The following is a 25,970-nucleotide window of genomic DNA, read 5'->3' as shown; positions in this document are numbered from 1 at the left end:
CTACTTATCAGACTAACACAGCTGGACAGGGAAAGTAGAAAAGTAGGATTAAAAATTAACGTAGATAAGACTAAACGAATGTTCAATAGTTATTGCATGCCTGATAGCATCCCCTTAGATGATAAACCAGTAGAATTAGTAAATAATTATTTATATTTAGGTCAAATAATTGACATGTCTGGTAGTAAAAATGAAGAGATAAAGAGACGTATGAAATTAGGATGGAGTGCATTTGGACGGATGAATGCTGTTTTTAAATCAAAAATGCCACTCTGCCTGAAGAAAAGGATCTTTGATCAATGCGTTTTGCCAGTGATGACGTATGGATGTGAAACTTGGACACTGAACGCCAAGATGCAAAATAAAATCCAATGCACTCAAAGAAGTATGGAACGCTGTATGCTTGGCATAACGAGGAAAGACAGGAAGCGGAACACGTGGGTGAGAAATATGACAAGGGTAGTGGACATAGTGGATAGAGTGAAGAGATTGAAATGGCAATGGGCGGGTCACGTAGCTAGGAGGATGGACGAAAGGTGGACAAAAGAAGTGCTTGAATGGTACCCGAGAGAAGGCAAAAGAGTAAAAGGAAGACCGCAAGGAAGATGGGTGAACGAAATTAGGAAAATGTGCGGAATGAGATGGATGAGTGTTGCGCAAAACAGAGACGAGTGGAAGCGTGTTGGAGAGGCTTTCATCCAGCAGTGGATGGCGAATGGCTGTAAATGATGATGATGATTTAAAATAATTAAAAATAATTAAATCTTAAGTTTATTTTTAAGTCAATAATTGTTAATTTACGCAGCGTGTTAACAGAACGAAAACCGACCGTGAACTGATTCTTTGTTTCTTTCATCCCCAGTTTCAAAATTGTCGGTTTTTTTCACCATCACATGTGGCTTGCTATTCAACCTATCTACCAGTGTTAAAATAAATACGTGTTTCCCACATGTTTGTCAAATTTGTCACAAGTTTCGCAAATTATCCTGTCATGGTCTGTACACGTTCACTCATACCGGCTATGAGCATTTTTGATACAAATTGAACACAAATGTACGGAAAATTACACAAGACGAGTAAAAGTACTACTTTCGGTTTAGGAAAAAATATTAAAAAAATATTGGGGTATAATATTAAAAATTTACATTACAAGTAAAAAATTTCATATAATTTTTATCAAAATTTATACAAATCTTGAAAATATGAATGAATTTTCATGTAATAATAGTGCCTTATATTAGACGAAAAAAAATATTGTATATATACCGGCGGACCTCAACTTTCGCATATAATTGGTTCCTGAAAATGTGTGCGAAAGTTGATTGTTCGAAAGTAGAGGGATGTAAAAAAAAAAAAATTGTATCAAAAATGTATGTATTAAATAAAAATTATTTATATATGTACATTAAAAAGTAAAGTAAATACATAAAATAAAAAGCAAAAACAGAAAAACACGATAAAATAAAAAATAAAAATAATAAAAAACAAAAGAAAAATAATACGTAAGAAAAAAAATGAACAAAGGTGTAAAAATCAAATATAATACTCAAGTCCTATTCTTAGTTTTACATTCGCAAATTTCACATTCGAAAATATCGCATTCAGGCACGGAAAATTTTAATCTCCTAATGAACTTGTCAAGAGTTAGTTGAATATGACAATGTATACGTATATATTTTCAAAATAATTTTATTGTAAAAAAAAATGGCAACCCGTTGTTCCAAAATTGGGGTGACACCACTGATTATAACATTTCTCTGTTCAGGTCCTTGTAAATAATTGAAGTATTTAAAAATATGTCATGGTTTTGAGTTTGGAAAAAATTGTCACCTTATTATACATATATACAACCTTTTGTAATTAAACGCACTTTTTTAAATGTTGTGATTCCGATCCGTTGTCATATTAGTCACATTGTCGGTGTTCACCTATTCATAATTCGAAATTCGAATAATCGGGAGGGGCGACACCTGGCCGCGATAATCAGTGTTCGGGCTCGTGGTGGTGGTGAGTGCTCGGCGGGCGCTGATGCCGGGCTCCGCGCGCTTCGTGCGCCCCTCCCGGTACGGAGCGCCGCCCCGCCGCGGTCGCCCCCATGAACGAGGAGGCGCTGTTGGCGCGCTCCGCCGACGAGCGCGGGCGCATCTTCCAACGCTATGAGCGCGGCAGGCACAACGGTGCAGACATCGACCCTTGGGAGGACCCCGCCTTTGAAGTCTACCACACCACTGACAGGTGACACACGCACATAACCTACAAACCGACCCACCCTCAAACACCCAATCAACACCTACATTCTCACAGACATGAAACGTCAAATTCGACTCGACACGTTGTTAAGGTGATCAACTTTAATATGTTATCGTTGGGAAATATCCCCCCCCCCCCCCACCACAACTCACTTCCACCTTCTCTTCCAATACGTACAAGGATTCTAAAATTTTTACCCTTTTATATATACTACATTTAATCGGCCCACAAACAAAAGAATTAAATAAAAAAAAAAAATTAAATTTTGAACATTATTATTATATATTATATATATGCCGCGTCACTTTACTTGATATACTATTCTAAGGGGAAAAATAAACATTCACACATATTAAGGTCTGTTCATACCTAGTCAGCACGTACCGACTTCAGCAGGTATCCGGCCGTACGTAAAGTATTCTTTGGTACATTTTGTATGGGTATATTCATACCAACCGTCACGTTTACGCCACGGCAGGCTTACAGCAGTACCCGACATTTCCTGTTCATACCTTACAGCAACATCCGTCAGCGTATCGTATCCGTTTTTTTGGATACGATACGTTGACGAATCACGGACGGACGGACGTTGACCATCGTGGAAATATACACGCGAATTACGTGCCATGAGTCTGCCGCTTTGCTGTTTTGGACCAATTATCGATAGTGACAGTTGACAGCTGTTCAATCTTTCGACATGGTTTTGGCGAAAATATTTAAATTTTTTACGGAAATATTTAAAAAAATTTTGTCCATCATCCACAAGCTCCTTATACAGTGTCCAAAACTGGGATGCATATCAAAACGCCTCCGTGCTTTTTTTTGCGTTCTTGAGCTTCTTCTTCCAACAAAAACGCGATTATACATAATTTTTCGTTCGATAAACGTCGAAACATTTTTGCTGACTTGTATTCTGACGCGTAGCTACGAATGCACGTGTATGCATTCATATTGCAAGTCCTCGACAATACGATGTAAGCAATATTGCGCCGTATCGACATGGCCTCTAATGTATAAATGTGCCGATTTTGCCTTGCACTCGGCCAAATTGCTGTAAACGTGACGTGACCGCGACATGTTGGTAGATATGAATAGAAATGTAATAAAATGACATATTTGAAACAGAGTCGTGCAGTGCTGTTAAGTATGAACAGACCTTTAACCAGCAAAACCAACAGAATAGACTAGTAGTTAGCATATAATGCTTTGAACAGAGTGGTCACGGGTTCAAATCCCACAGGTTTCTGCTAGACCTTGGATTTGTGACTCCAGGTCGATCGTTTCCTATCAGAGTTTACCAATTTATCTGATTTTCATTGAAACAGTTCCGACAAATTACCGACCTAACGCATTTTCTCTCAAAATGTCGAATTTTCAGCAATCTCGGATTTCACTCAATTGTATAAAATGCTGCTAGTTTACAAATGTCTCTGTGGATATTAATTGATATGTATTTATGTATTTTGTATAATACTAATAATATTTTTATCAAATGTACAATATTTCTGGCCAGGAAGGCACATTCTGGTTTACCTTTCAGGCCTTCCTGGTAAAAAATTAAAAATAAAATGATTTAAACAATTATTATATACAATATACAAATAGTATTCCAATCTTGAAAAAATTCGACTGAGATTTTGACTGATTTGCAATTAGAACCGGTCCTTAATTACATTTTAATTTGAGTGTGTGTTAGTGTTTCTGAATACCTGACTTTTCCAATATTCATAATTCAGTGACATGGCAAAAGAATATTTTATTCTATTCTAATAATATAACTACATATTTTTAGAAATTCATTAAAAAAAGATTCATTCTTAATTTATATATTTGTACTTAATGCAACAACAGTAAGAATACAAGAGATTCTTTCAGAAATATCAAGTATTCAAATGTACTCTACGGAGATGCATGTTCTCTTTTGATATATGGATAATATATAATGAGAATTTAAAATGCTTGATAATATCGATGTATATATCGGAGTCCATTATTCCTTCTATTTTGGCTGGACTCCGACGCCCTTCCAGGAAAAACAGCCCCATATCAGAATTGAGCCACCACCATATTTCACCGTTTTCTCAACACACTTGTTTTTGAGGGCTTAACTGAATTTTTTCCATACTTTTCTTTTACTTTTTGTGCCGAACAGCTCAAATTTACATTCGTCACTCCACACAATTCGTTTCCAAAACGATAAAGGCATTGCAATATATTTTTTGGCGAATTTTAATCTCTTCGCTTAGTTCACCTTGCTGGTTAAAGGTTTGCGCCGCATTCTACATTTTTTTAAGCCAGCTTCTTTTAATCTACGCGACACTGTCTTCTCCAAGATATTCAACGATGGGTGTTCTTTAATTTTCCGACAAGTTTTTGTTGGTTCTTGCTTTACTTTCTTAAAAATCAGACGATCACCCCGTCGATTTGTTAATTTTTTTCTTCCTCCTCCTGGTAAATTCTCAACAGTGTCATGGTTTTTGAATTTATTCCAAATCTTTTCAACAGCACTTTGAAATACAATATTTACTCGCGATATCACAAAAATTCATACCAATTTTATCATCTTCTACCACAAATTTTTGAACTTAAACATGAATTTCAGATTTTTTTCGACATTTAATTTTTACAACACTACACGGGAACAATATTAACGAAACAACTGTCTCCTACCAATTCAAAAGATAGAATGATAAAACACAAAAAAAATTGAAGAAATCGTACCAGTGATAACTGAAATACAGGGTCCCAAACTCATTCCTTCCGCATGAACGCACGACCCAATTTTTTAATTGTGACGAATGCGGTAATGTCAACGAAACAGCTATAAAGCGAAAGAAACGAAATGTCTAAATTAGGATCATAAAATAACACCCTTTTAATTTTTGAAAACTATAAAGCTCTATGTTAAATACTTTTTGAGAAAACCGCGTTCTTGTGTACACATAAAAAGTGTCCACTTAATTCTGTCAGGCACTGTAGATTTGTAAGGAGTTGTGTATCATGGGTAAAGAATTTAAGAAAATGGTACAGGAAAATTGCAGTGCAATTGTTGCGTTCTGCTATCAACAAAACGATCGTAGCGACTTACAGATAAGGCACACAAAGAAACTCAATATCGGACACATCAATATTAAAATGATATTCTATGTAAGTTTACATATTGTTTATTGGAGAAAGCTTATATGTAAGTATTGCAAAGGGGCGTTGGCTAGTTTTGATGGTCAATATTGCCAACATTTACAGATAACTTGGCACAGTTTAGGCAAAACTCGTTTTCGTTAGGTGTGTTGAAAAATATGGTGAATGTATGCTGCTTATACCAATATACATACATATACGCTCGGGTTATTTAATACTAGGTGGGATCTAAAAACATTGTTTGATCAAAGATGTCTTCTGTTTTGGCCGTTTCTGTCAGGAGTCTCGAAACTCTATATATATATATATATATATATATATATATATATATATATATATATATATATATATATATATATGTATATGTTAAAGTGATTTCATACTAGCGGTGAAAGTATACTTTCACTGTCTTTTCAGGTAATTCATATTCTGAATACTTAACATTTACTTCTACACCCAACAAAAGTTTGTCAATATCTTCTTTAATTTGTGTGAATGTTTAATTACACCAGGAAGTAAGTTTGATGATGTTGGACCAGCCTTTGTAGTTTTTTTTTCAAATATAGCTTCATATGGGTTTGATAACTGAAGGGAATGCCCTATTTGACTGTCCTCAGCCTTTCTTCCAATTGGTGTTGTTATGATCTAGCATTCAAGTTGAAAGTATGTTTGAGTTGTGTGATTTGCACTGACTGAGTTGGTGAAGGTATACTTATACCAGTGAAAGTATAATTTCAGTGGAGAATACAAATTCACTGTAACATACAAACATATACACTTCAATCGTTGGCTGTGCTAAAATCATTAAACTGTTTAAATTAATTAAAAAAAATTAACCATGTGGTTAGTGTAATTGTAGCCTATTCACTATGTATCAATTAACCGCTAATTGATGTTAATGTATTATTCTAATCCGAGCAGTCGAGTAGCAATTTCTCTACGCTGAAATATATTTATTATTGAAATTGAAATGTATTAAAATCATTTGCTAACTGCTAACTAGTTGCAGTGTCGGTGTTCCGTTAATCGGGTTAAATTAATGATAATTTAACCGTTTCAAAAATGTCTGTGTTTTGCAAGATTGTAAATATTAAATATTAATAGTGCGATAAAAAAACCCGCTTGTTTATAATAGTGAAGTTTTTTAATTTCTTATCTGAAAATTGTGACGAATTTTCAACATGAAGAATTAATAAAATTTTGTCATTTGTTTCGGCGTGTAATAAAAATAATTTGAATTTATATTTTTGTTTAATCATAGTGAAAAAGTGCTTGTGTTGTGTTTTTTGTTTGATTTCAATAATTTCGGTTATCAATAGTTTCACAATGTCTCGTTTTGAGTGCATTTACAGACTGTGTGACTCAATCAAAGACGTTCTATCTGGGGGAAATCTCCTTTCCAATTCCAGGATTTCTGATATATTGGTTGCCACCTCTCAAATTGTCACGGTCGCACGTGAGGAAGAGGAAGCGCATAACTCTCAGCGACTGATTGACCTCAAGCTAGCAATTGATGGTCTCGTGGAGGATTCGCGTGAGTTCAAGATATTCTTCGCAGATTCCTTACGTGCCCTGACTGCTCAAATGGAGGCTGTAAGGATGGTTTCTACTTTGTCTCCGACCCGTGCTCCACCTGCAACGGCGCGGCCGGCCGATCAGGGCATAAGCAAACGTAAACGCCATAACAAAGTGTCAAAGAGCGCTTTGTTGTCCCGTCCAGACTTAGCTGCTTATCTTGCTGCCGCTTCTCATAAGACTGCTGTTCCTGCCGCCGTTCACAATGGAGCGTCGCATTCCAGCTTTCCATTACCTTCTCCATCACCTGCGCCAACTCCTGCACCACGGAAGGCTTCTCTGATAGATGCAGTTTCTAAGTCTCCAATTCAGTCTCAACGGTCTCAGAGGCAGTCTTTCATCCGTTGCTCGGGTATTGAAGATGAGCATCTAAAAGCTGTCTCCGATAAACGTTTTATTCATTTATTCTATCTGAAACGTGAGTCTACAGAAACTCAAATAAGGGAAACTCAAATATGTAGGAAGTTGGGACGAATTGATCAGAACTTCACAGTTCAATCACTATCAGCTAGGGGCAGTTATGCTTCATTCAAAATAGGAGTCTGCACAGCTGACTTTTCTGTGGTTTTTGATCCTGCTTTTTGGCCGCGGGGAGTCGGGTTGCGTCGGTGGCTTTTTCGGAAGACAAAGGCCGCAATTTAATAAGACCCGAAAGGAACGGGCGCGCTTTTGTGAGTCCTTAAATGTTTACTACCAAAATGTAAGGGGACTTTATTCTGAGACCGACATTTGTTTATCTGCTGTTCTTGCTCAAGATCATGACTTAATTGCTTTTTCTGAAACTTGGATTTGCGATTCTGTCTTAAATGGCGAACTTTTCGATGACCGCTATTTAGTTTTTCGGAGGGATCGTTGCAGCAGAGGCGGGGGAGTACTTCTCACTGTACGAGCTGCTAGTTTTCAATCTGTTCGCCTTTTTGATCAGCTCAATACCATCGGTGAATATATTTGGGTTGAACTTCGCTTAAAGAATTTTTAATTTTAATATGTGTGAATGAATCTCCTCCGAATTATAAATTCATTTTTTTCAAATTTGCAAAATAATTTTAATGTTTTGGCTGGCAGGAAAGTCATGATCTTGGGTGATTTTAATCCTAGGAGTTTGAATTTTGTTCCTAATGAATTAATTTTTATGTCAGAACTATTTAATGAGTCAATTGAACTCAATAACTAATTGTAATGATTTATGTGTTTATGTGTATATGCATGTATAATGTTTGTATGTATATGGATGTATGTATTGTATGTGTATATGTATGTATATGTGAATATATATATGTGTAGGTGTGTATGTATGTATATGTATATATGTGTATTTTTATATTTATGTATGTATGAATGTGTATTTTTGTATACGTGGAGGTATTTGTGTATATATGAATGGTGTACAGATATGTTTATATAATTGTCTTTGGCCAGGAAGGCGCATTGGGTTTACCTGTTAGGCCTTCTTGGTGTAAATTAAATAAAAAAATAAAAAATAAAATAAAAATAAATTTACAGGCCGAACAATATAATGTCTTGATTTGGAGTAAGATACATTGACTCGACAAAATGCAAAAAACTCAATTTGAATTTGGATAAAAAGTATTTTATGTATGTTACAGTCCAAGTGTACATTTCGTTTATCCATGAACATACTAGTTTGTTCATACACGATCCAATCTAGCCAGTTATAGTGTACGCAACAGATCGAATTGACAAACGAACTAGTTTGTTCATGCTCAAATTATTAGGCTCAAGTATTCTCAATTGCTTGTTCCATCCTGTATGTACATACATATATGTATATGCTAAGCTTGGGTTATTATATATAAATATACTGGGAATTGCAGTAACGTTGTAATGTGGTTTCCATAGGATTTCCCTTTTAAATACCTCGGATTTTGACAGATACAAGTTTAATGCGACACCAAGTTTATATTTGAAGATAGATTTTGACCGTTAACACCTATGTAAATTAAAACCAATAAGTTCGTGTATGAATTAACTAGTTTGTTCGTGAACGTTTGGACTGTAGTACATGTAAAAGTACAACTTACAAATCAGTACAAATTCTCAATTGATCTTGTAAGATATCAGAAGAATAAAAGTAGCTATTGATTTAACATATTGTTGATTTTAAGATGACGAAAAAAACTTGTATGTATGATTAACCCTTTAAATGCTGACCAACGCTGATCGGCGTTTTGCCAACAAGTCCATGAGCCTGAAATACGCTGATAGGTTTTGATAGGATTTGAGTATGTAAAAAAGAAATAAGAAGACTACCCGCTAAGCCTTTCCTGGTAGAATTGAAAAAAAAAATGCATTGAACTTGGGTCGTGTAATTCGTGCCAATGTTTATAAAAACTGGTTTACACCGGAATACCTGAATTTATAACCATAGCAGAATTTCTCGATGGAAATCCTTAACTGCTTAGTATTTTAGATTGTGGCTTGGGATTTAGATTGTGAGCATTACATTTTAACAACAATGAAGAAGATGGAACTTGTTTTGGAAAAATACATTCATTAATAGACTTTTTTTGTTTATTTTATATTGTTGCAAGATATATTAGAGCGGTGGTTCTTATCGGGGGCGCCAGCGCCCCCTTGTGGGCGTTTTAAAGGTCTGGGTGGGCGTTTTTAAATTTTTAACATTTGGGGGGCGTTACACGATACAGAAGTAAGATGGCTATCGAAATGAAATTGTTTAAAAAGATTTTATGCACTATTTAATATATTCGGAAAGATAAATGAAAATCTCCTGAAGCTTCAAGGAAGCAATATCAGCCTTATTAAAGCCAAAGGCGTTATACTGAGCTTTATCAACAAACTCAACTTATTTAAAAATAATCTTCGTCGGCGAGAACTTCATCTATTTCCTTCTTTACAATAATTAAAAGAAGATATGCTCAAAGATTCTGATTTGGAAACATACTGTAGCCACATTGACGCCCTTATCGAAGATATGTATGATAATACGATTCAAAGACTTGTATGAACTTTTAATACCAGATTGGATAATTAATCCATTTTTATCAGATGTAGAAAGTGTCAGTCAAAATTTAAAAGAGCAGTTTATTGAGCTACAAAATGACTGTGAAGCTAAAATAGTATTCAATCAATGTGATTATGATGTTTTTTGGGTCCGTTTTCGCCATCGATACCCTCTGTGGAAAGAGGTAAAATTACCCATCGTAGCATTTCCTTCATCATATTTAGTAGAAAAGGAGATTTGAGAATGTAATTTACTAAACTTGAACCGAATATTACGAAAATAGCGCAGTCACATGAGGCTAAAGGATCTCATTATTATTTTTTTTTTTAATAAAAAATTCACATTTCCATTGAATTATTTACTTTTAAAATTGAAATAACATTATAATGTATGTAATGTTAATATGACATAAATGGCAATTAATACATAATGTTAATAAAAATAATCATGTTTTTTATTTGTTTTTCTTATAATTTTTTATTTGTAAAGAAAATCATCGCATGAAATACATACATAGAAAATAGAGTAATTTTTTGTGTGGGGGGGGGGGGGGGGCGCTGGATAATTTTACTGTGGTAAAGGGGGCGATTCTCTCAATATGGTTAAGAAACACGGTATTAGAGTCTAATTAATAAGTCCTTTACAAAACTCGAAATCGTCGGCGGTAGATATCTAGGGTTTGTTTTGGATTAGCTACAATTTTTATACCTGCTTTCTATTGGATTTCTAAATAATTCTAGTTGAAAATGTTGGCGAAATTTTCAGCGTGGCGGGCTTTCAACAGAAAAGACGTCAGCACCCAAAGGTTTAAATGCGTCTGGAAATTGTACGAGAAAAAATCATGCAATAGGAATAGATATATTTTTTTGTTAAATGTTAAACTTTATTACAACTTATCAAAAATGAATTACACTCGTGTGTTCGAAAGTTAAAGATTCATTTTACTGATACATTTTCTTAAAAAACTGCAAGTCTTTCAGAAGTGAGTTATTGATTATTCCTTTTATTTTCAATAAAAATTGTCAATTTTGAGTTTTTATTGAATGTGAAGCGATTTGAGAGCCGCTATATTGGATCGTGTTAATGTTGAGATTTATGAGTTAGGAATCGAATGAGGAAAGTTGACTCAGAATTCAGAAACGAGTTTTATAATTTACGAAATAATGAATGCGCAATCGAAGAAATAATTTTTTTTTTTGATGTATTATAACGTCATATTTCGTCATTAAAAGTTGCAGTGGTGAGTTTTCCAAAATCAAAATGTCATGTTTTCAAAACGTATACATCTAATTATTTATGTTTCTATTAGGAGTGTTCGTTTGTTTCCACACAGTATATTTTATATGTTCGTGTATTGATAAATTAAATTATTTTATTTAACATTATATTAAAGGATTTGTATGCGACATAATTTCACTTAATCACGTGAATTTGACAAAAATTTGATAGGAAGTTGGTTAAAAACAGATGCTTGTATTTTTATCTACATACGAAACATGTGCACATACAAAGTGTAATGAATATAGGAAGCAATTCATGTTAATTTATCGTATGTGATAAGATTGTGAAAATCAGTTGGTTGTCTGTTTCGTTGCGAATTTGTCATTTTATAATTGCAAACATCATAATGACCTAGAAATTGTTTGTATTAATAATTTACACGTCATTTCTGTAACTGAAGTGTTTTTATTTGTACTTTTGAATTGCTGTTGTGTGGTTTTTGTGTTGATAAATGAGTTATCGCGAGGGAAAACAGTCTGATGTTGTTATTAATTGATTCTAAAACGAATTAATTAATTTTGACTTTGTAACGAAACTCTTCAAAGGATGAATAAAGGAACAGTCACATTTTTTGGATATAAATCTTGGCTAAGATTGAAAAAAAATTTTTATGTTCTCTACGATTACTATGCACATAGTATGTCTATAATATAATATATGTATATAAAATAGGACGGGATGTTTGTATGAGGCAAGTGCATCGATAAGTATGGAGATTTCAAAAGCACAAATTATAGAATTATTTAATTTAATATTTCGATTTTGATTGCGATTCCTATTCTAGTTGCGATTTCGATTCCCGATTCCAATTTAAGTTCCGATTTCCGATTCCTATTTCAGTTCTGGTTCCTATTCCAGTTCCGATTCCTATCCCATTTCCGATTTCCAATTCCTATTTCAGTTCTGGTTCCTATTCCAGTTCCGATTTCTATCCCATTTCCGATTGCGGTTTAGTCGGAATACTCCCAATTCCTATTTCAGGAAGCGATTTTGTTCCGACTTCTATGTATTTCAGTTCCGATTCCCGATGCCTATTTAATTTTCGATTTCCGATTCATATTTCAGGTAGCAACCTCGGTTCCCACTTCGTTTCCGACTTCTATTTTGGTTCTGATTCCTATTTTAGTTCCGATTCCCAATGTTTATTTCAGGAAGTGACTTTGGTTCTGACTTCTATTTCAGTTCTGATTTTCAATTCCTATTTCAGTTCTGATTCCCGATTCCTATTTCAGTTCTGATTCCCGATTCCTATTTCAGGTGGCAACTTTGGCTTTAATTTCAGTTACGCTTATGATGACAGTTGTTGTTTGTTATTATTATTATACATTTATATGCATAACTTTATTTAAATACATGTATCAATTCTTTTCCGAAACCACCCATTAAAATATTAATGGGCACAACACAATGGTTGTATATTATATAATCCATCCCCACTTTCAATTATTTCCACTCCAGAGAGTAAATATGAAACTATTGAAAAATCTTTTTTGTTTTTCAATATGTTCAACTGTTTTTCAATATGAAACTATTGAAAAACAGACAATTTTTACTACATGGTAAATTTTGCAAATGTTCCTCATCCTTGGAATTAAGTATGCATTAAAAATACTAAATAGATATTTTCACTGTGTAATTTTGTGTTTTTCAAGATATGGATTCATACACGACAAGCGGCTACCTCAGAAGGCGGACACTAATGATAGAACTCTTCAAGTCGAAATGGAAAGAATAAAGAAATGGCTGAAGATGCTAAGAAACTGGGACATTCCCTCCACAATGGACAAGCTCGAGCGTAGAATTTTCAAAGGCATACCGAATAAGTTGAGGAGTCAGACATGGTGCAAATTGCTCAATCTGAATCAAGTGAAGAGCGACAATGTAGGCAAGTACGCCGAGATGCTGAAGTTGGCGAGGCAGTGGTCGACGGACGCCAGACAGATAGACTCGGATGTGAACCGCCAGTTCAGAGAACACATCAACTACCGAGAGCGGTATTCCATCAAACAGCAATCTCTATTCAATGTGCTGTGCGCCTATGCCATGTACAACGTCGAGGTGGGCTATTGTCAGGGAATGTCCGGACTAGCCGGAGTGCTGCTGATGTATATGGACGAGGAGGAGGCCTTTTGGGCCCTGTCTGTCCTGTTGAGCGACAAAAAATACGCCATGCACGGATTGTACATCGAAGGCTTTCCGAAGCTGACGAGGTTTTTGGAGCACCATGACAAAATACTCTTGAAATTCTTGCCCAAGCTAAAAAGGCACTTTGATCAGTATGGACTGGATGCGATATTGTATTCTTTGAAATGGTTCTTTGTATGTTTTGTGGAACGCGTGCCGTTTAGTCTGTGTTTGAGGGTTTGGGATATATATTTGCTGTACGGGGAGCGGGTGGTCACAGCGATGGCGTTTACGATATTGAAAATGCACAAGAAGACCATAATGCGACTCAACGATATGGATCAAATAGTACAGTTCATTCAGGTATAGATTACAGCTAGTATTTGTATCGTAATCGTAATATTATATATATTTTTTTATGCATTTACATTTTGTGTCTTATTGTTTGTAGGTACAATTGTTTAAGGATTTTGGCTGTAGTGATGATGTCACAATCGGACACCTCGAGAACAGTTTGAAGGATTTGAAGAAGGCCAAATTGGATTATCCTGGCCCGCCACCCCCCAACGAATTGCCAAAGCGACCTTTGGGTCTGTTCATCGAACCCGACATTCGAGCGAAGATTGGACGAAGGGCTGAGCAATTTTCCGAAACTGAAAAGCAAGTTCGGGCTACTGTAGTTTTGAGGTATATGTAGTGTGAATAATTTTGTAAGTTCTATCTGTTTTGTTGTGTTTTACTAAAAGTTTTTTTTTTCGTAGGAGAGAGAAGGCTGCTCTGGAGGCGGAAGAGTTTCGAGTGTCTCAAAGTGACGGCGTTTCTGGTATTGATTATATATATTTAAATAAAAATGGTATCTCGTTCTTATCGCCTCGGTGGATATATCTGACTTTGTCTCAGGCGATTTTGATTATCTCATCGTGAGAAGATATGAATAAGAATGTGGTGTTATCATGTCATCTGTTTACTCCTTATATCGCAATCTGGGTATTAACATTGAGCTGCAAAGTATCAGGATTAGCGCTTTGAAGTAGGCTAGTAATATTTTGGCAGAAACATGGATATGTATAGTAGAAGTTGTTGAATGCTATTATATACAGTTATATGTATATGTATGTATATATTTATAATATAAATGAGGTATAAGTGTTAATGCAAGGTAGCATCTGATAGGTAATTGAAACGGACCTTTTTAGTTATAACATTTTAACTACATATTGATTTTGACAAAATTGGGATTTGCTCAGCTACATGTCATTATATGGGAATCAGTAATTGTAATATTTTTTTTGTTCAATGTAGTCTGTCAAGTTGTTTGTCCCTCACCCAAAGTTATTCAACACTTTGCAAGCGGGTTTTGAAAATTCTCGTGTTTACGCAGTCTGCACTTGGCCTGTGGGTCCCGAGAAAACCTGTATACCTAAAATATATTAATCTGGATATATAAATGATAAAATAGGAATCTGTTCTATATATTTTTATATATTATTGTTATCTAACCATTTAAACTCGTAACATGTATTTGACATGTCACACCCGTTTCCTGTGTTTTCCCTATTTCACCCCAAAATGAAATCCAGATGTAGTTTTTCGTGAGACGTCCACCTTTTCAGAATTTCAATTTTAATTAATCCTATACGAATTTTAACGAGTATCAAAAGTAATCCGCAATATCGCGAAAATATGCCCGCATTCGCCTATCAGGCAGCCACGTGAGCTATCTGCTTGCAAAGTGTTAAAATGTCTGAATCATCAGCTCTCAGCTAATAAAAGTTATGTTGAAATTAATAATATCTGCTTATTTGGTTATCATATCAATTTATCAACATTCTGTACTATAAATTGTATTATAAAGCGATGAAACTCAAAAAAATAATGAAAAACAAAACCATTATTGGCAGGTAGTCGGGATCATCAGTTTTAGGACGTGAGGTTATAAGTCTTGACCATTTCCCGACCTATGGAAACTCGGTTGAGTTTTTAAGAGAATCTTTATTTCTGTTCAGTATACAAGTATTATTGTATGTACATATGTATGGTGAAAGAGGTAGTTGCTAGATTTTCAAGGAGTGGGCTGGCTGAACTACAGAGGCTCTCTGGGGCTGGTGCGCTGGTTTATCCTGGTGGGTTGTGCAACGCGACGCTTGGCTGATGAGATCATGCTCTCGGGCATTCCTACGGCCTCGAGGTTTTTTGGTGCGTAGCTGTATGATGAGATCATGCTCTCGAGGGTTCTTATGGGCTCGAGGTTGTTTATGTAGAGCGAGTCGAATTGTGGCTTTGCCCTTGTGTGACCGAAGATATTTCAGGCAAGGTCGGCTCTGTATGCTCGTACAGGAACTTGATGATGCAATCGTGTGACTTGTTTTTTATGGAGAAATAGATGAGATCATCGACACACATGCTGTGCTATATTCTTACACCATGTAACATTTTCTTTCTTTCTTCTGTTGCCATCTTATCTGATATTTCTGCTCCTCCAGTCATGTGCGGGCATTACACCATCACATGACGTTATAAACTAGTCTTCTGAATCTCTCACATTCAGACTACCAACTCTTGAGGCTTTTTCCTTTTCATGCGTATGCTTTTATATTGGGGTGATGGTGTAGTCTCACTTTGTATTTCCGGCATATTCCACTCTTGTTGTCTGTATTTTCAGTTTCTTGTGGATCTCTGAATTTTTCACAAAGCGAAATGCATTATTGTTGATTCTCAGAAGTTGGTTTTGGTATCTGTTTTTACACAATAATTATATATTAGTCATAAACGGGGTACCATTTATCTCCACAGTTTATATATTATATATGTACATATATGAAATAAATTGCATTTTATATTACCTGTAATTATTTATAGGAGGCAAAAACGACCAGTGTGCCGAAGAATGTTCTTCACTATTAGGTGGATCGAGACGTTCGTTAGCCGATACATCGGTAACGTCGACGGCAGATCTGTCTGTATTTTCCAGTAGTCGTTCGCACGCGCCTGAAAATTCCTTGGACACTCACAGTATCGTGTCTGACGGATCGGGTTCCATAAGGTTGACACATTTATAATGCAAAGCGAGCCGTCGCCTCAATGTCAAGTCACCGCACTATTATCAGCTCATTTGTGTGCAGGTCGGGTGTATGCGGGCCGAACAATCAACGGGCTCCGTCCACGACGCAGTCAACTCCCCGGGCGACCCCCGGCCTCTGTTCGATATCTCCGCACGTCGAGGACATCGTGCGGATACACGTGACGTACAGCAGTCCAGACGACCCACCCAACGCGTCGTCTGTTCACTCGCAGTTCTCCAATTCGGAGGAGTCGCTGCAGGAGCAGAGCAGGGAAGTGCATTACGTGAAGCATCCAAACTCGTTGCCGTTGATCACGCAGAACGGCACCATGGCCGGCGACCACAGGATCCGAATTCAGGTGCCGCCGGAGGAGATGCGAACTCCGGTTGTCGACGGCGGCAGGATCAAAGCGTTCGATTTTGCAGAATCTCCCGATCATATGGATTTGACATAATTTTTCTTTTTGCATTTAACCTTCCCTTTTTTTTATTATTTATTTTGAGAAAAATAATAACTAAACTTAACGTAATTTATTGAAGTATTGAAACTTAACCGACTGAAAGTTATAAGCATTCCTGGACTTAATAAGGTTACGAATTATAATATGTATGCATTTTTTTCGTTTAAGGTAAAATTTTATTTATTTATTTTTAAATTTAAAATGTTTAAGTGGCAAATTTATAATGTGTATGTAACTCGGACGATTTGTTGGTTATGAGCCGTCCTACAATAGAGTTCTTGAAACTAAAATGCTATAAACCTTTTATAATATTCTTGCCTTGCGCTTTTTTTTTTTTTTTTGATTTATAATGTTTCTTTGGCATGTTTATTATTTCCAATTTTTCGGATCATTTTACATTCTTGGTTTGTTCATTCCTTAATTTTATTTTAGACCAAACATATACATAGGTGATATTATCTGATATTGATACTTACTAATAATAATATTTAATAAATACTATTAAAAACATTTGATGTTTTGAAAAGATAAAATATAACTCGATAACAAATTTTGGTAATATGGTGAATACTTTTGTTAATATTGTATTATAAATTAGAAATGTCCATTTAGCTTTTACAAGTATTATATTTTTAATTCAAAATCTGATTTTTTTTATTGCATAATGAGAAATTTTGTTCGTCAATGCGTTGCGGGGATTTTTGTCCGTTGGTATTTACAATTCGGCTTCGCCGATGAGCGTCGATCGATTGATCCATTGAAAAACTCCTCGTTATTAAAGGCCATATTGGTCGTTTATTTGTATTGTATGCACTTGAGTTTTTTTTTTTATTTATTATTATGTCGTAATGAAGCAATAATATTAGGCGATAACAATTATTTTTATTTAATTTATGATCATGTTGTGTTCGTAGATGAAATAAATGAATGCGAATATATTTGCAACTATTGTTGATTCGTAAAGATGGATAATTTACAGCGAAAGCTCATTATTGATTATTATTATGTTTTTGCATTGAAGATACTCATTCGTTCATGTTTGCGAATATATTTTGTTTTTTATTATTATTCTACTACCTTACTTCTTCATAATTTTAAGTCAAAATTTTTTTACATACATAATTTTGGTGTTAATATAAAGTAAAGTATTTTCTACATTACTCAAAAGTGGTACTTGAGCAATAAGTCTATTAACAAAAAGTGAGATCTTTTTTATTAGAGTTGTAGTATGGAAAATATGAAATACTTTAGTGTCTTTTTTATGTTATATTATATAGTGCATGTAGTATATTCACAATTACATATTAAATTTATGTGTGCTATTTATACATATGTATTTATATGTGAATTTTTGAATGTAATTATCTGATCTATTTTTAAAATGATAAAAGTGGAAAAAAATATGTACGTATACATACATATATTATACATATATGTATTTATCATTCTTTTTTAATTTAATTTAATTTAATTGGAAGTTCAACATATCTATATATAAATGTACATTCTTTTTGAGTACTAGGTACTTGTGTAATTTAATCATAATTTATATAGCGGAAAATGATTCATATTTATTTAAGATAATAAATGTCTGTTTTCGCTAGAGCAGGAACCGTTAAACAATTACGCAAAACTAAATAATCTCTTGATTTTTTTTCTTTTTGAATTACCAGAATTAATATTTTTGCACTTCAAATGGTACTGTATTCCGTCACCATACTCAATTTTTATCTAATATTGACTATTGATATACATATATTTTATTTATTCTGTATATAATAAACTAAACTTTTGATATTATTTGTATTGTATTTAATATGTTCCTAAAAATTTTAACTGATCTGCTGAAGATTTAAATTTTTTTTTGTCAAAAACATACATTAAATATAAAAATGGACTTTTATTTTATTTGTTACACTTAGACACCCGATTATGAGTAACGTAAATTTTTACTAAACATTGCAATAATCACTTATACTAGTTTCGATTTTGATTCACTTAAGGGAGAATATATGTATTACAAGTAAAGTTGTCAATATGAGATGAATTTGGACGAGTGATGGAATATTGTATGTATTTTTAATTTTTCAAAATTTATAACTTACTATCCGTATCTTTAAAATTACTGTTTTTAAATTGGCTGTGGCTGTTTGCAGGTACTATATCTGTGACAGGCGCAAAGCCTTCTGCGCATGCGCGTGAACTGTCAGCGTGTTTACTGTTAAAATTTTGTTTTAAACCTCTTAAAATTTAGTTCAAACTATTAATGTGACGTAGAGTAAAAAATATAATCCAAATTAGTTAATATTATTTATTGTTAGAAAATTATTATCATACACAACGTATAATACCTACATACAAGTACAAGTCGCGAACTAGCTAAACGATATAAATCTATTATAATAACGTGCGAAATTTATTTGCCTCATGTATAATGAACGATTGATTATAAACAAGTCTAGCATCCATTAAACGTAAGAAATTATAATCGGATTATAAGTTCACGCGCATGCGCAGGAGGCTTGCGCCTGTCGCAGATATAGTACCTGCAAATAGCCACAACCTTTTAAATTCTGTACTCATTGATTAGTTGCTGCTTTTTCTAGTCTAACGATAATTGACACAATCTGAATAATGAAAACTCCATTGATAGTTTCACTTGCACTCGGTAAAGTGGATGCATTTATTAACAACTCATATCACAAAGAGAACATTAATTGTAACTCTGCATAATCGAAAAGTAAATATTGTCATTCTGCCGAGTATTTTTTTTTTTTTTTATACTATTGCCATGTATTGAGCTTCGCCTCGTTGACAATGTCATCTATTATATTTATGTGTCTATATAATGTAATGTAATGACAGTTATGAAGAAGAAAAAAAAATGAAACGTGTAAATATTTATGTATTTTGAGTGATGCATTTAATTATATTTAGTGTTGTAAGTTATTATTGTGCACACCGTCATAGTGTGCCTAGGCCCCAGGGTACATTATTTGCTGCCGTTGGGCATTGCTAATAAATAAAACACGTGTTCACTCTTGATAATGACAGAGCAATGTCTTCAGATTTCAAAATTTCGATCGGTGGCCACTCGTATCCTAGTGGGACTTTTTTTTTCGATTGGTACTGATGCATTTCGATCGGAGGTAACCAAAAGTAATCAAGATTTTGATTTGTGAGTTCTGGAATACTTTGGCTGTATGGCTTTTCCCGTTTCTGTCGTTTTTTGCCGACGGCCAACGACAAAGTTATAAACAGAAACTGATGTAATAATTCAAGTATCTATTTAATCTTCATTTTCCTTGAATAATGAGTGTTCTATCGAAGACACGACTTTCAAAGTCAAAATTCAGGTTACTTCTGCGAACCTCCCTCGTATATATATACCTATTTATCGAATACATGACACTATATTAATGGCAATGCGGGCTTGCATCCCGTATTTATATTCGTTCTTGATTCGATCACTGTCCGAACAATAGTTCAATGTTTAAAACTGATCTGTTTGCTTGCACCTGTACAGATTGATTCCAGGTGCGGTTCGCTGTCTGTTAAACCTCTGCACTCTAAACACTAATCTGGTGTTCGTTTTCTCGCCGATTGTGTATAGTATATGTATAAATATGTTGAAATATGTAAGGCAATGTAAATGTCACCAATGCATAGGCTGTACAAGTCTGAATCCATGGTTATTCCTCACACACATGAGCAATAAGTTTACAAGATGTACCTGAAATGAAACACCATGGTTTCAAGATGCGTTTGACTGATATCGTTGGCTTGACTGAGATTGACTTTCGGTTTGTTGTAATGTTAAATTGTAAATTTAGATTTCGTTTAAAAATTTCGGTAACGTATTATAAAATTAAAAATGTAACTTTGAACGTCGTGAGATTAATTTTTGTTTAGGTTGTCTATTTCAATTGACATCTAATTGTAGTTTGTTTTGGTACAAATCGGCGACGGTTGATTAGAATAGTGCAGAGGGTTAAGTGACCATCGTAATTATTAAAAAAATGTATGTTTCAATTGGAAATTTTGTGTGTGAAACGTATAGTTTCAAATTCGTTTCCGTTCCCGTTAGGCTAGATTAATTTTTGGATGTGAATTATTATTATTGTGTATTTGGATGGAATAGTAGGCATTGAAATTGTTGTTGTTTACTGTATATGTATATTGATATGTTCTCGTTCGTTCAGTTGAACGTGTGGTGCTTCATTCTTTTCTTGAAAATATATCGGTTCTAAATATTGCTATTTTTGTATAGAAATAATTTAAACCACGCCAGGTACAGTGAGTGATCTCTGAAGCGTTGACACATTTTTAAAAATTGGTTTGCTTCAGTTTTTTCATTTGTCAATGTGCCAAATGTGGAATGTTGTTGTGTACAAATTAAAAAAGGCGAATTTTTAACCTTTTTAGATTGAAATTTGAATCTCTGGATAAGTAACGTCAGCAATACAAAACCGACCTAAATAATATTTCAGTAGTGCTTTTTTTTTTTTTGGTAATTTCACATGTCACACTATGTAACGAATCTCTATTTTGTATAGTAAAATGCATATACATACATAAATGATATATTATGTTATAAATATGTTTCAAAAGCCTTTGCTTTAGATTACTCAATTAGTGTTGAATTGTACGTATATACATATGTTGAAGAAAAGTATTGTAATATTGGACCGGAATTTTTGCTGCGATGATTTCTGGATTCTGAATCGATTGAGCTTGATATGCATAACTTGATGGATAATTTTATATTGTATATTCCTGTAAGGTACGTATATGTAATTCGAAAATATACGCATACTGAAATGGTCTGGTTTAGAATTAGAGTTTATTTCAACGACTTTGCAACTTTCTATTTGAAAATTTTATACTAGATTTATTTTTTTATTATTGTAAGTTATCTAAATAATGTATTTTTTTCATTATTATTTTAAATTTCATTGTACAAAGTAGGAAACGGTTAGTATCTTGAAAGTGAACGCTTTCATTCATGATCATTATTGAAATAAAAATAAATTACATTGTTTGTAGCACTAGCAGTAATTTTTTGAAGATTTTGACTACTTGGGTGAACTCAGAATATTATCCGTCCATTTGGTAGAAATTCGTTGAATTTCTTTTCAGATGCTGTCTTTCAACTCTTGAATAGTTTGAGATGTAGTTCGGTCATTGCTACTCATCCCGTTGGAATCAATTCATTCTGGAATTTCCATTTAGAAGTTCCAAAAAGACTCCACAGGAAAATAATGGATCTGTCCAGTTAACACTTGCCTTACTGTACTAAAAACCGCTAGCCACTGTGCTGGACGCCAAGCGTCCAGTTAAAAATGTGTGTTTTAAGTTAAAATAATATTAAATCATGTATTATACATATTAATTATTATAAATTTTATCACGTATTAAACGTTGATTCATATAAAATTAGTGCAAGAAATGAAAAAAGTATCGGCAGAAAGAATTCGCATTTGTGTGGCATGTGTACAAAGGGCTTCCCACGAAAATAATTATTTCTGTTCATATTGATCATTGTTTTTATTTCGTAATGGCATAATTCAAATCATAAAGGTTTTCATGAGGAATACATAAAATATGAAGATTCTGCATTCAGTATATTTGGAGAAATAACATATAATATAAGTATTGGTCACCTACTATCCATCACAGTGGGGACAAGTGTTAAGACTTGTTTGATGTCTAATGATGATTTAATGAGTCATTATCTTAAAAATAAAAGGTTTTATAGCTTAGTGCTATGCTATGTGGTTTTATTTAAGTAGTAAACATTTATTTTTCATATTAATATCTGTCGAATTGTGTCTATGTCTCCTATAATATGATATGTATTCAGACAAAGTGATGCAATATTGAGCTCCCGGTTCAGAATCTGACATGAGCGACGAATCTTCCGGACTTGAATAGCAAATACAAATTTGATTTAGCGTTTAATATTGAGGTTTCACTGTACAATATCGAAAACTTGTAAACTCGGAATTGTATTATAGATATTGAATATTAATTAGATTTTACGAACTCATCTCGCTGTGACAATAGTGAGTTCTGCTGCATACACAATTTAAACACGATCACAAATTCACGATTCATATAAGTATTATATGTTACGTGAAATTCTCAAATTAGTTTATATTGCCATATACATACATACATAATTATGTACGATCGATATTTGTGTTCATGAAACGAATTTAAGGCTTTGCATGTGTGTGTGTGTACTTAAAGTTGTCGTACCGATTGTTGTTTTGCGTTACGATTGTTCATTATTCATTATGCACTCGGTTTTATGAACGAACAAAACTTGGAGAAGCCTTATATATACTATATTAAATATTTTGGGAGTCCGTTTGTAAATTGTTGCAAGATACTTATATAATCTATTAGATTCGTGCCTATGAAAAATAATGTAAAAATAAAATCCTAGTTGGTACCTTTACTGTATTTTAATGTCTTTCAAATTCATACGTATAAATTTTGCAAACATCATCATCCAGCTGTGTATTATACATTTAAGTATATTTATGTATATATTCTCAAATGTGTTGATTGCTGCATCGGATCGTCATTTTTTTAAAAAATCGTTTGCAACGATCAATGGAATTTGATGTTGTCATTTATATTTTATACTACCCATATCAAATTATACATTGAATAACCATCTATTCAACACGTGCATAATGCATATTTCTAATGGAAATGTATTTTAATTTCAATATATATACACATACATACATATATATATATATATATATATATATATATATATATATATATATATATATTTACATATATATATATATATATATATATATATATATATATATATATATATATATATATTTACATATATATATATATATATATATATATATATATATATATATATATATATATATATATATAAAATATATTTAAATTCAAAATTTTTTAATTGTTTTAATGAATATATATATATATGTATATGTAATAATTACTGTGAGATTTTTAATAAATGATCTCGTGCCGCTATTAACATGTGCGAAGTTTCAGGTTGATTTTGTAAGTATTTTCGCTGCGGTTTTGGCTGTGCATTTTTTTTTCCATGTTCCGATGCAGATTTTGTATCGTATAAACGACTCGGAAACTACTGCCTTATTGGACTCCAGGAACGTCCCGACGGAGTTGTCGTGGAGTAAATCGGGGTATGTTCAATGTATCAATTGATTTTTATAATTGAATTTAGAGATTATACAAATCGGCGTATTGTGCGTTTGCATTTGAAGTTATCTAATTGCGAATTTGATGCGCCGTTTCTTGATTGCGTTGATTTTCACTATATGTTCGGTTTGCGATTGAACTTTGCAGGTTTTGATTATGTACGAGAATTCTGTGCGATCTGTTTTTTGTTTGTATGCGTCGTGAGTGCTATAGTTTTGTGATTTTATTTCATATGCAGATACTTGGACGTCGAGGATCTTTTGCCTACTTACTTAGCTGCAGCTTAGTTTGGTACGAGTTTAGTTGAGCTATGAAATGCTTTGAAGAGTATTTACATACTCTCATGTCCTGAAGGATTGAGTGTGTTGAGGTTAGATAATAATTATTTATAATGATTGGATTGATTTGTGATTGAATTATAAAATATTTGACTAATTTTCAGATTGGATGGCACAGAATTTTGAGTGTTTGAGGCGAGGCGGGAGAACTTGCCGTATGAACCTTTTGGGTTTGAGCATGTGCAACATGTGCAATGAAATTCATTTGTTGTGTACATATATTTCAGATTAAATCTATTTTTGTTACCAGTAATGAATTTTTCGTAATATTTTAGACCCGATTTTTACGTTAGGTTTTATGTTGGCAGTCTCTAATTAACTGGAAAAAGGCGGTAGCCGGGTTTTCGGTGTTTTTTCTTATAAGATAACAGGTTAACTGAAATTTGGAAAAATATTGAGCTGAAGCATTTGATGCCGAGAATTATAGCCAGTGCTTTGAAAAAAAAGGTGCCCCAACTCATTTCTTATCAAGCTTTTTATTAAAGAAAACTATATTCAAATACATATTTAAATGAAATTCAAAGTGGATTTTCTTATGCTAAAGAGCTCTTAAATTATTAAAAATAATTTATCTTAATTTGACAAAAAAATCCTAAAAAAGGTGCCGGAACGCTGTTCCAGTGCGTTACATTACAAAGAAAAGCGCTGATAATAGCTATTAGAGATTGATAGATTGAAAGTTATAAGGCTATTTTTTAAACAATTTGTTCGCGAGCGACTCGCCAGTGAGTCGGGCACTGACTCGCCTTGTACGACAGCATCTCACAAACGAGTCTCTTCGATTTCTCTTTTGAAACATATGCACAATATTCAATGTTTAAAAATGGTTTTATGAGCAACATTTATGGAAGAACTTGGTTACAAAAGTAGAAAGTCAATGATTTGAGTTTATCTGAATTCTTCTAACAAAAATACAATAGATGTCAAGTTTCAGAAACATCTAAAACATCTATAAACGGGGGCATAATGACATGTAAATAATTCAAGGTCACACCAAACCTTTGGCAGCCTCGAATTATGCATGTCAAATCATTTTTTTGCATGTTGAACTAATTCAAAAACTGCTTGCAGTTTACTGGATTGAATAAAATATATAATCACATATGAATTCCAATTTGAAATGTTTCAATTCTTGTTAGTGATATTCTTGGTCACTAAAAGTGAGTTAACTCATACTTCGACTTAGATGTTGACTTGGTGCTTTTAAAATAACAATAGACTCCTCCATTACTGTACATAGCAAGAGAGCAAAAAAGGATAATTGAATGAAGTGTAAAAAGCATAAGAAAACGCTGATCTTTGATCTTAAAATGCGTTCAATATATCTTTTTTATGCAAATATTATTTGTAACCGAAAACATGTTCATTTGTAAGGTACATTGACTATCGATGCCGATTATGTTTATTTATTGCCCTAACAATTCAGTTTCTTTTTCAGAAAAGATAATGTTTATATTGTACTAGCTATATTACCCGGCTTTGCTCGGTATTTGCAATATAAACAGCTTAAACATGGCTAATCTAATAAACATTCA

The 25,970-nt window shown here is 33.6% G+C and overlaps 1 protein-coding gene across 2 annotated transcripts; it reads left to right on the top strand.

The window, feature by feature from the left end:
• Positions 1-1,985: 1,985 nt before the first annotated feature.
• LOC143922512 (USP6 N-terminal-like protein) lies at positions 1,986-24,686 on the top strand. Of its 2 annotated transcripts, XR_013261584.1 has the most exons (8): positions 1,986-2,235; positions 12,880-13,714; positions 13,803-14,038; positions 14,113-14,174; positions 16,211-16,394; positions 16,474-16,771; positions 24,336-24,467; positions 24,540-24,686. XR_013261584.1 is itself a non-coding variant. In XM_077445772.1 (6 exons), exons 1-6 carry the CDS (start codon positions 2,096-2,098, stop codon positions 16,865-16,867), a joined length of 1,851 nt encoding a protein of 616 aa, XP_077301898.1. In that variant the 5' UTR covers positions 1,986-2,095; the 3' UTR covers positions 16,868-18,267. The 2 variants fall into 2 exon arrangements, 1 of the variants encoding a protein (XP_077301898.1); XM_077445772.1 differs by lacking the exons at positions 24,336-24,467; positions 24,540-24,686 and having other exon boundaries at positions 16,474-18,267.
• The last annotated feature ends 1,284 nt before the right edge of the window (positions 24,687-25,970 follow it).

Source organism: Arctopsyche grandis, chromosome 2, assembly GCF_051622035.1.
Source record: "Arctopsyche grandis isolate Sample6627 chromosome 2, ASM5162203v2, whole genome shotgun sequence".
NCBI lineage: Eukaryota > Metazoa > Arthropoda > Insecta > Trichoptera > Hydropsychidae > Arctopsyche > Arctopsyche grandis.
This window is presented reverse-complemented; position numbering and strand designations above follow the sequence as displayed.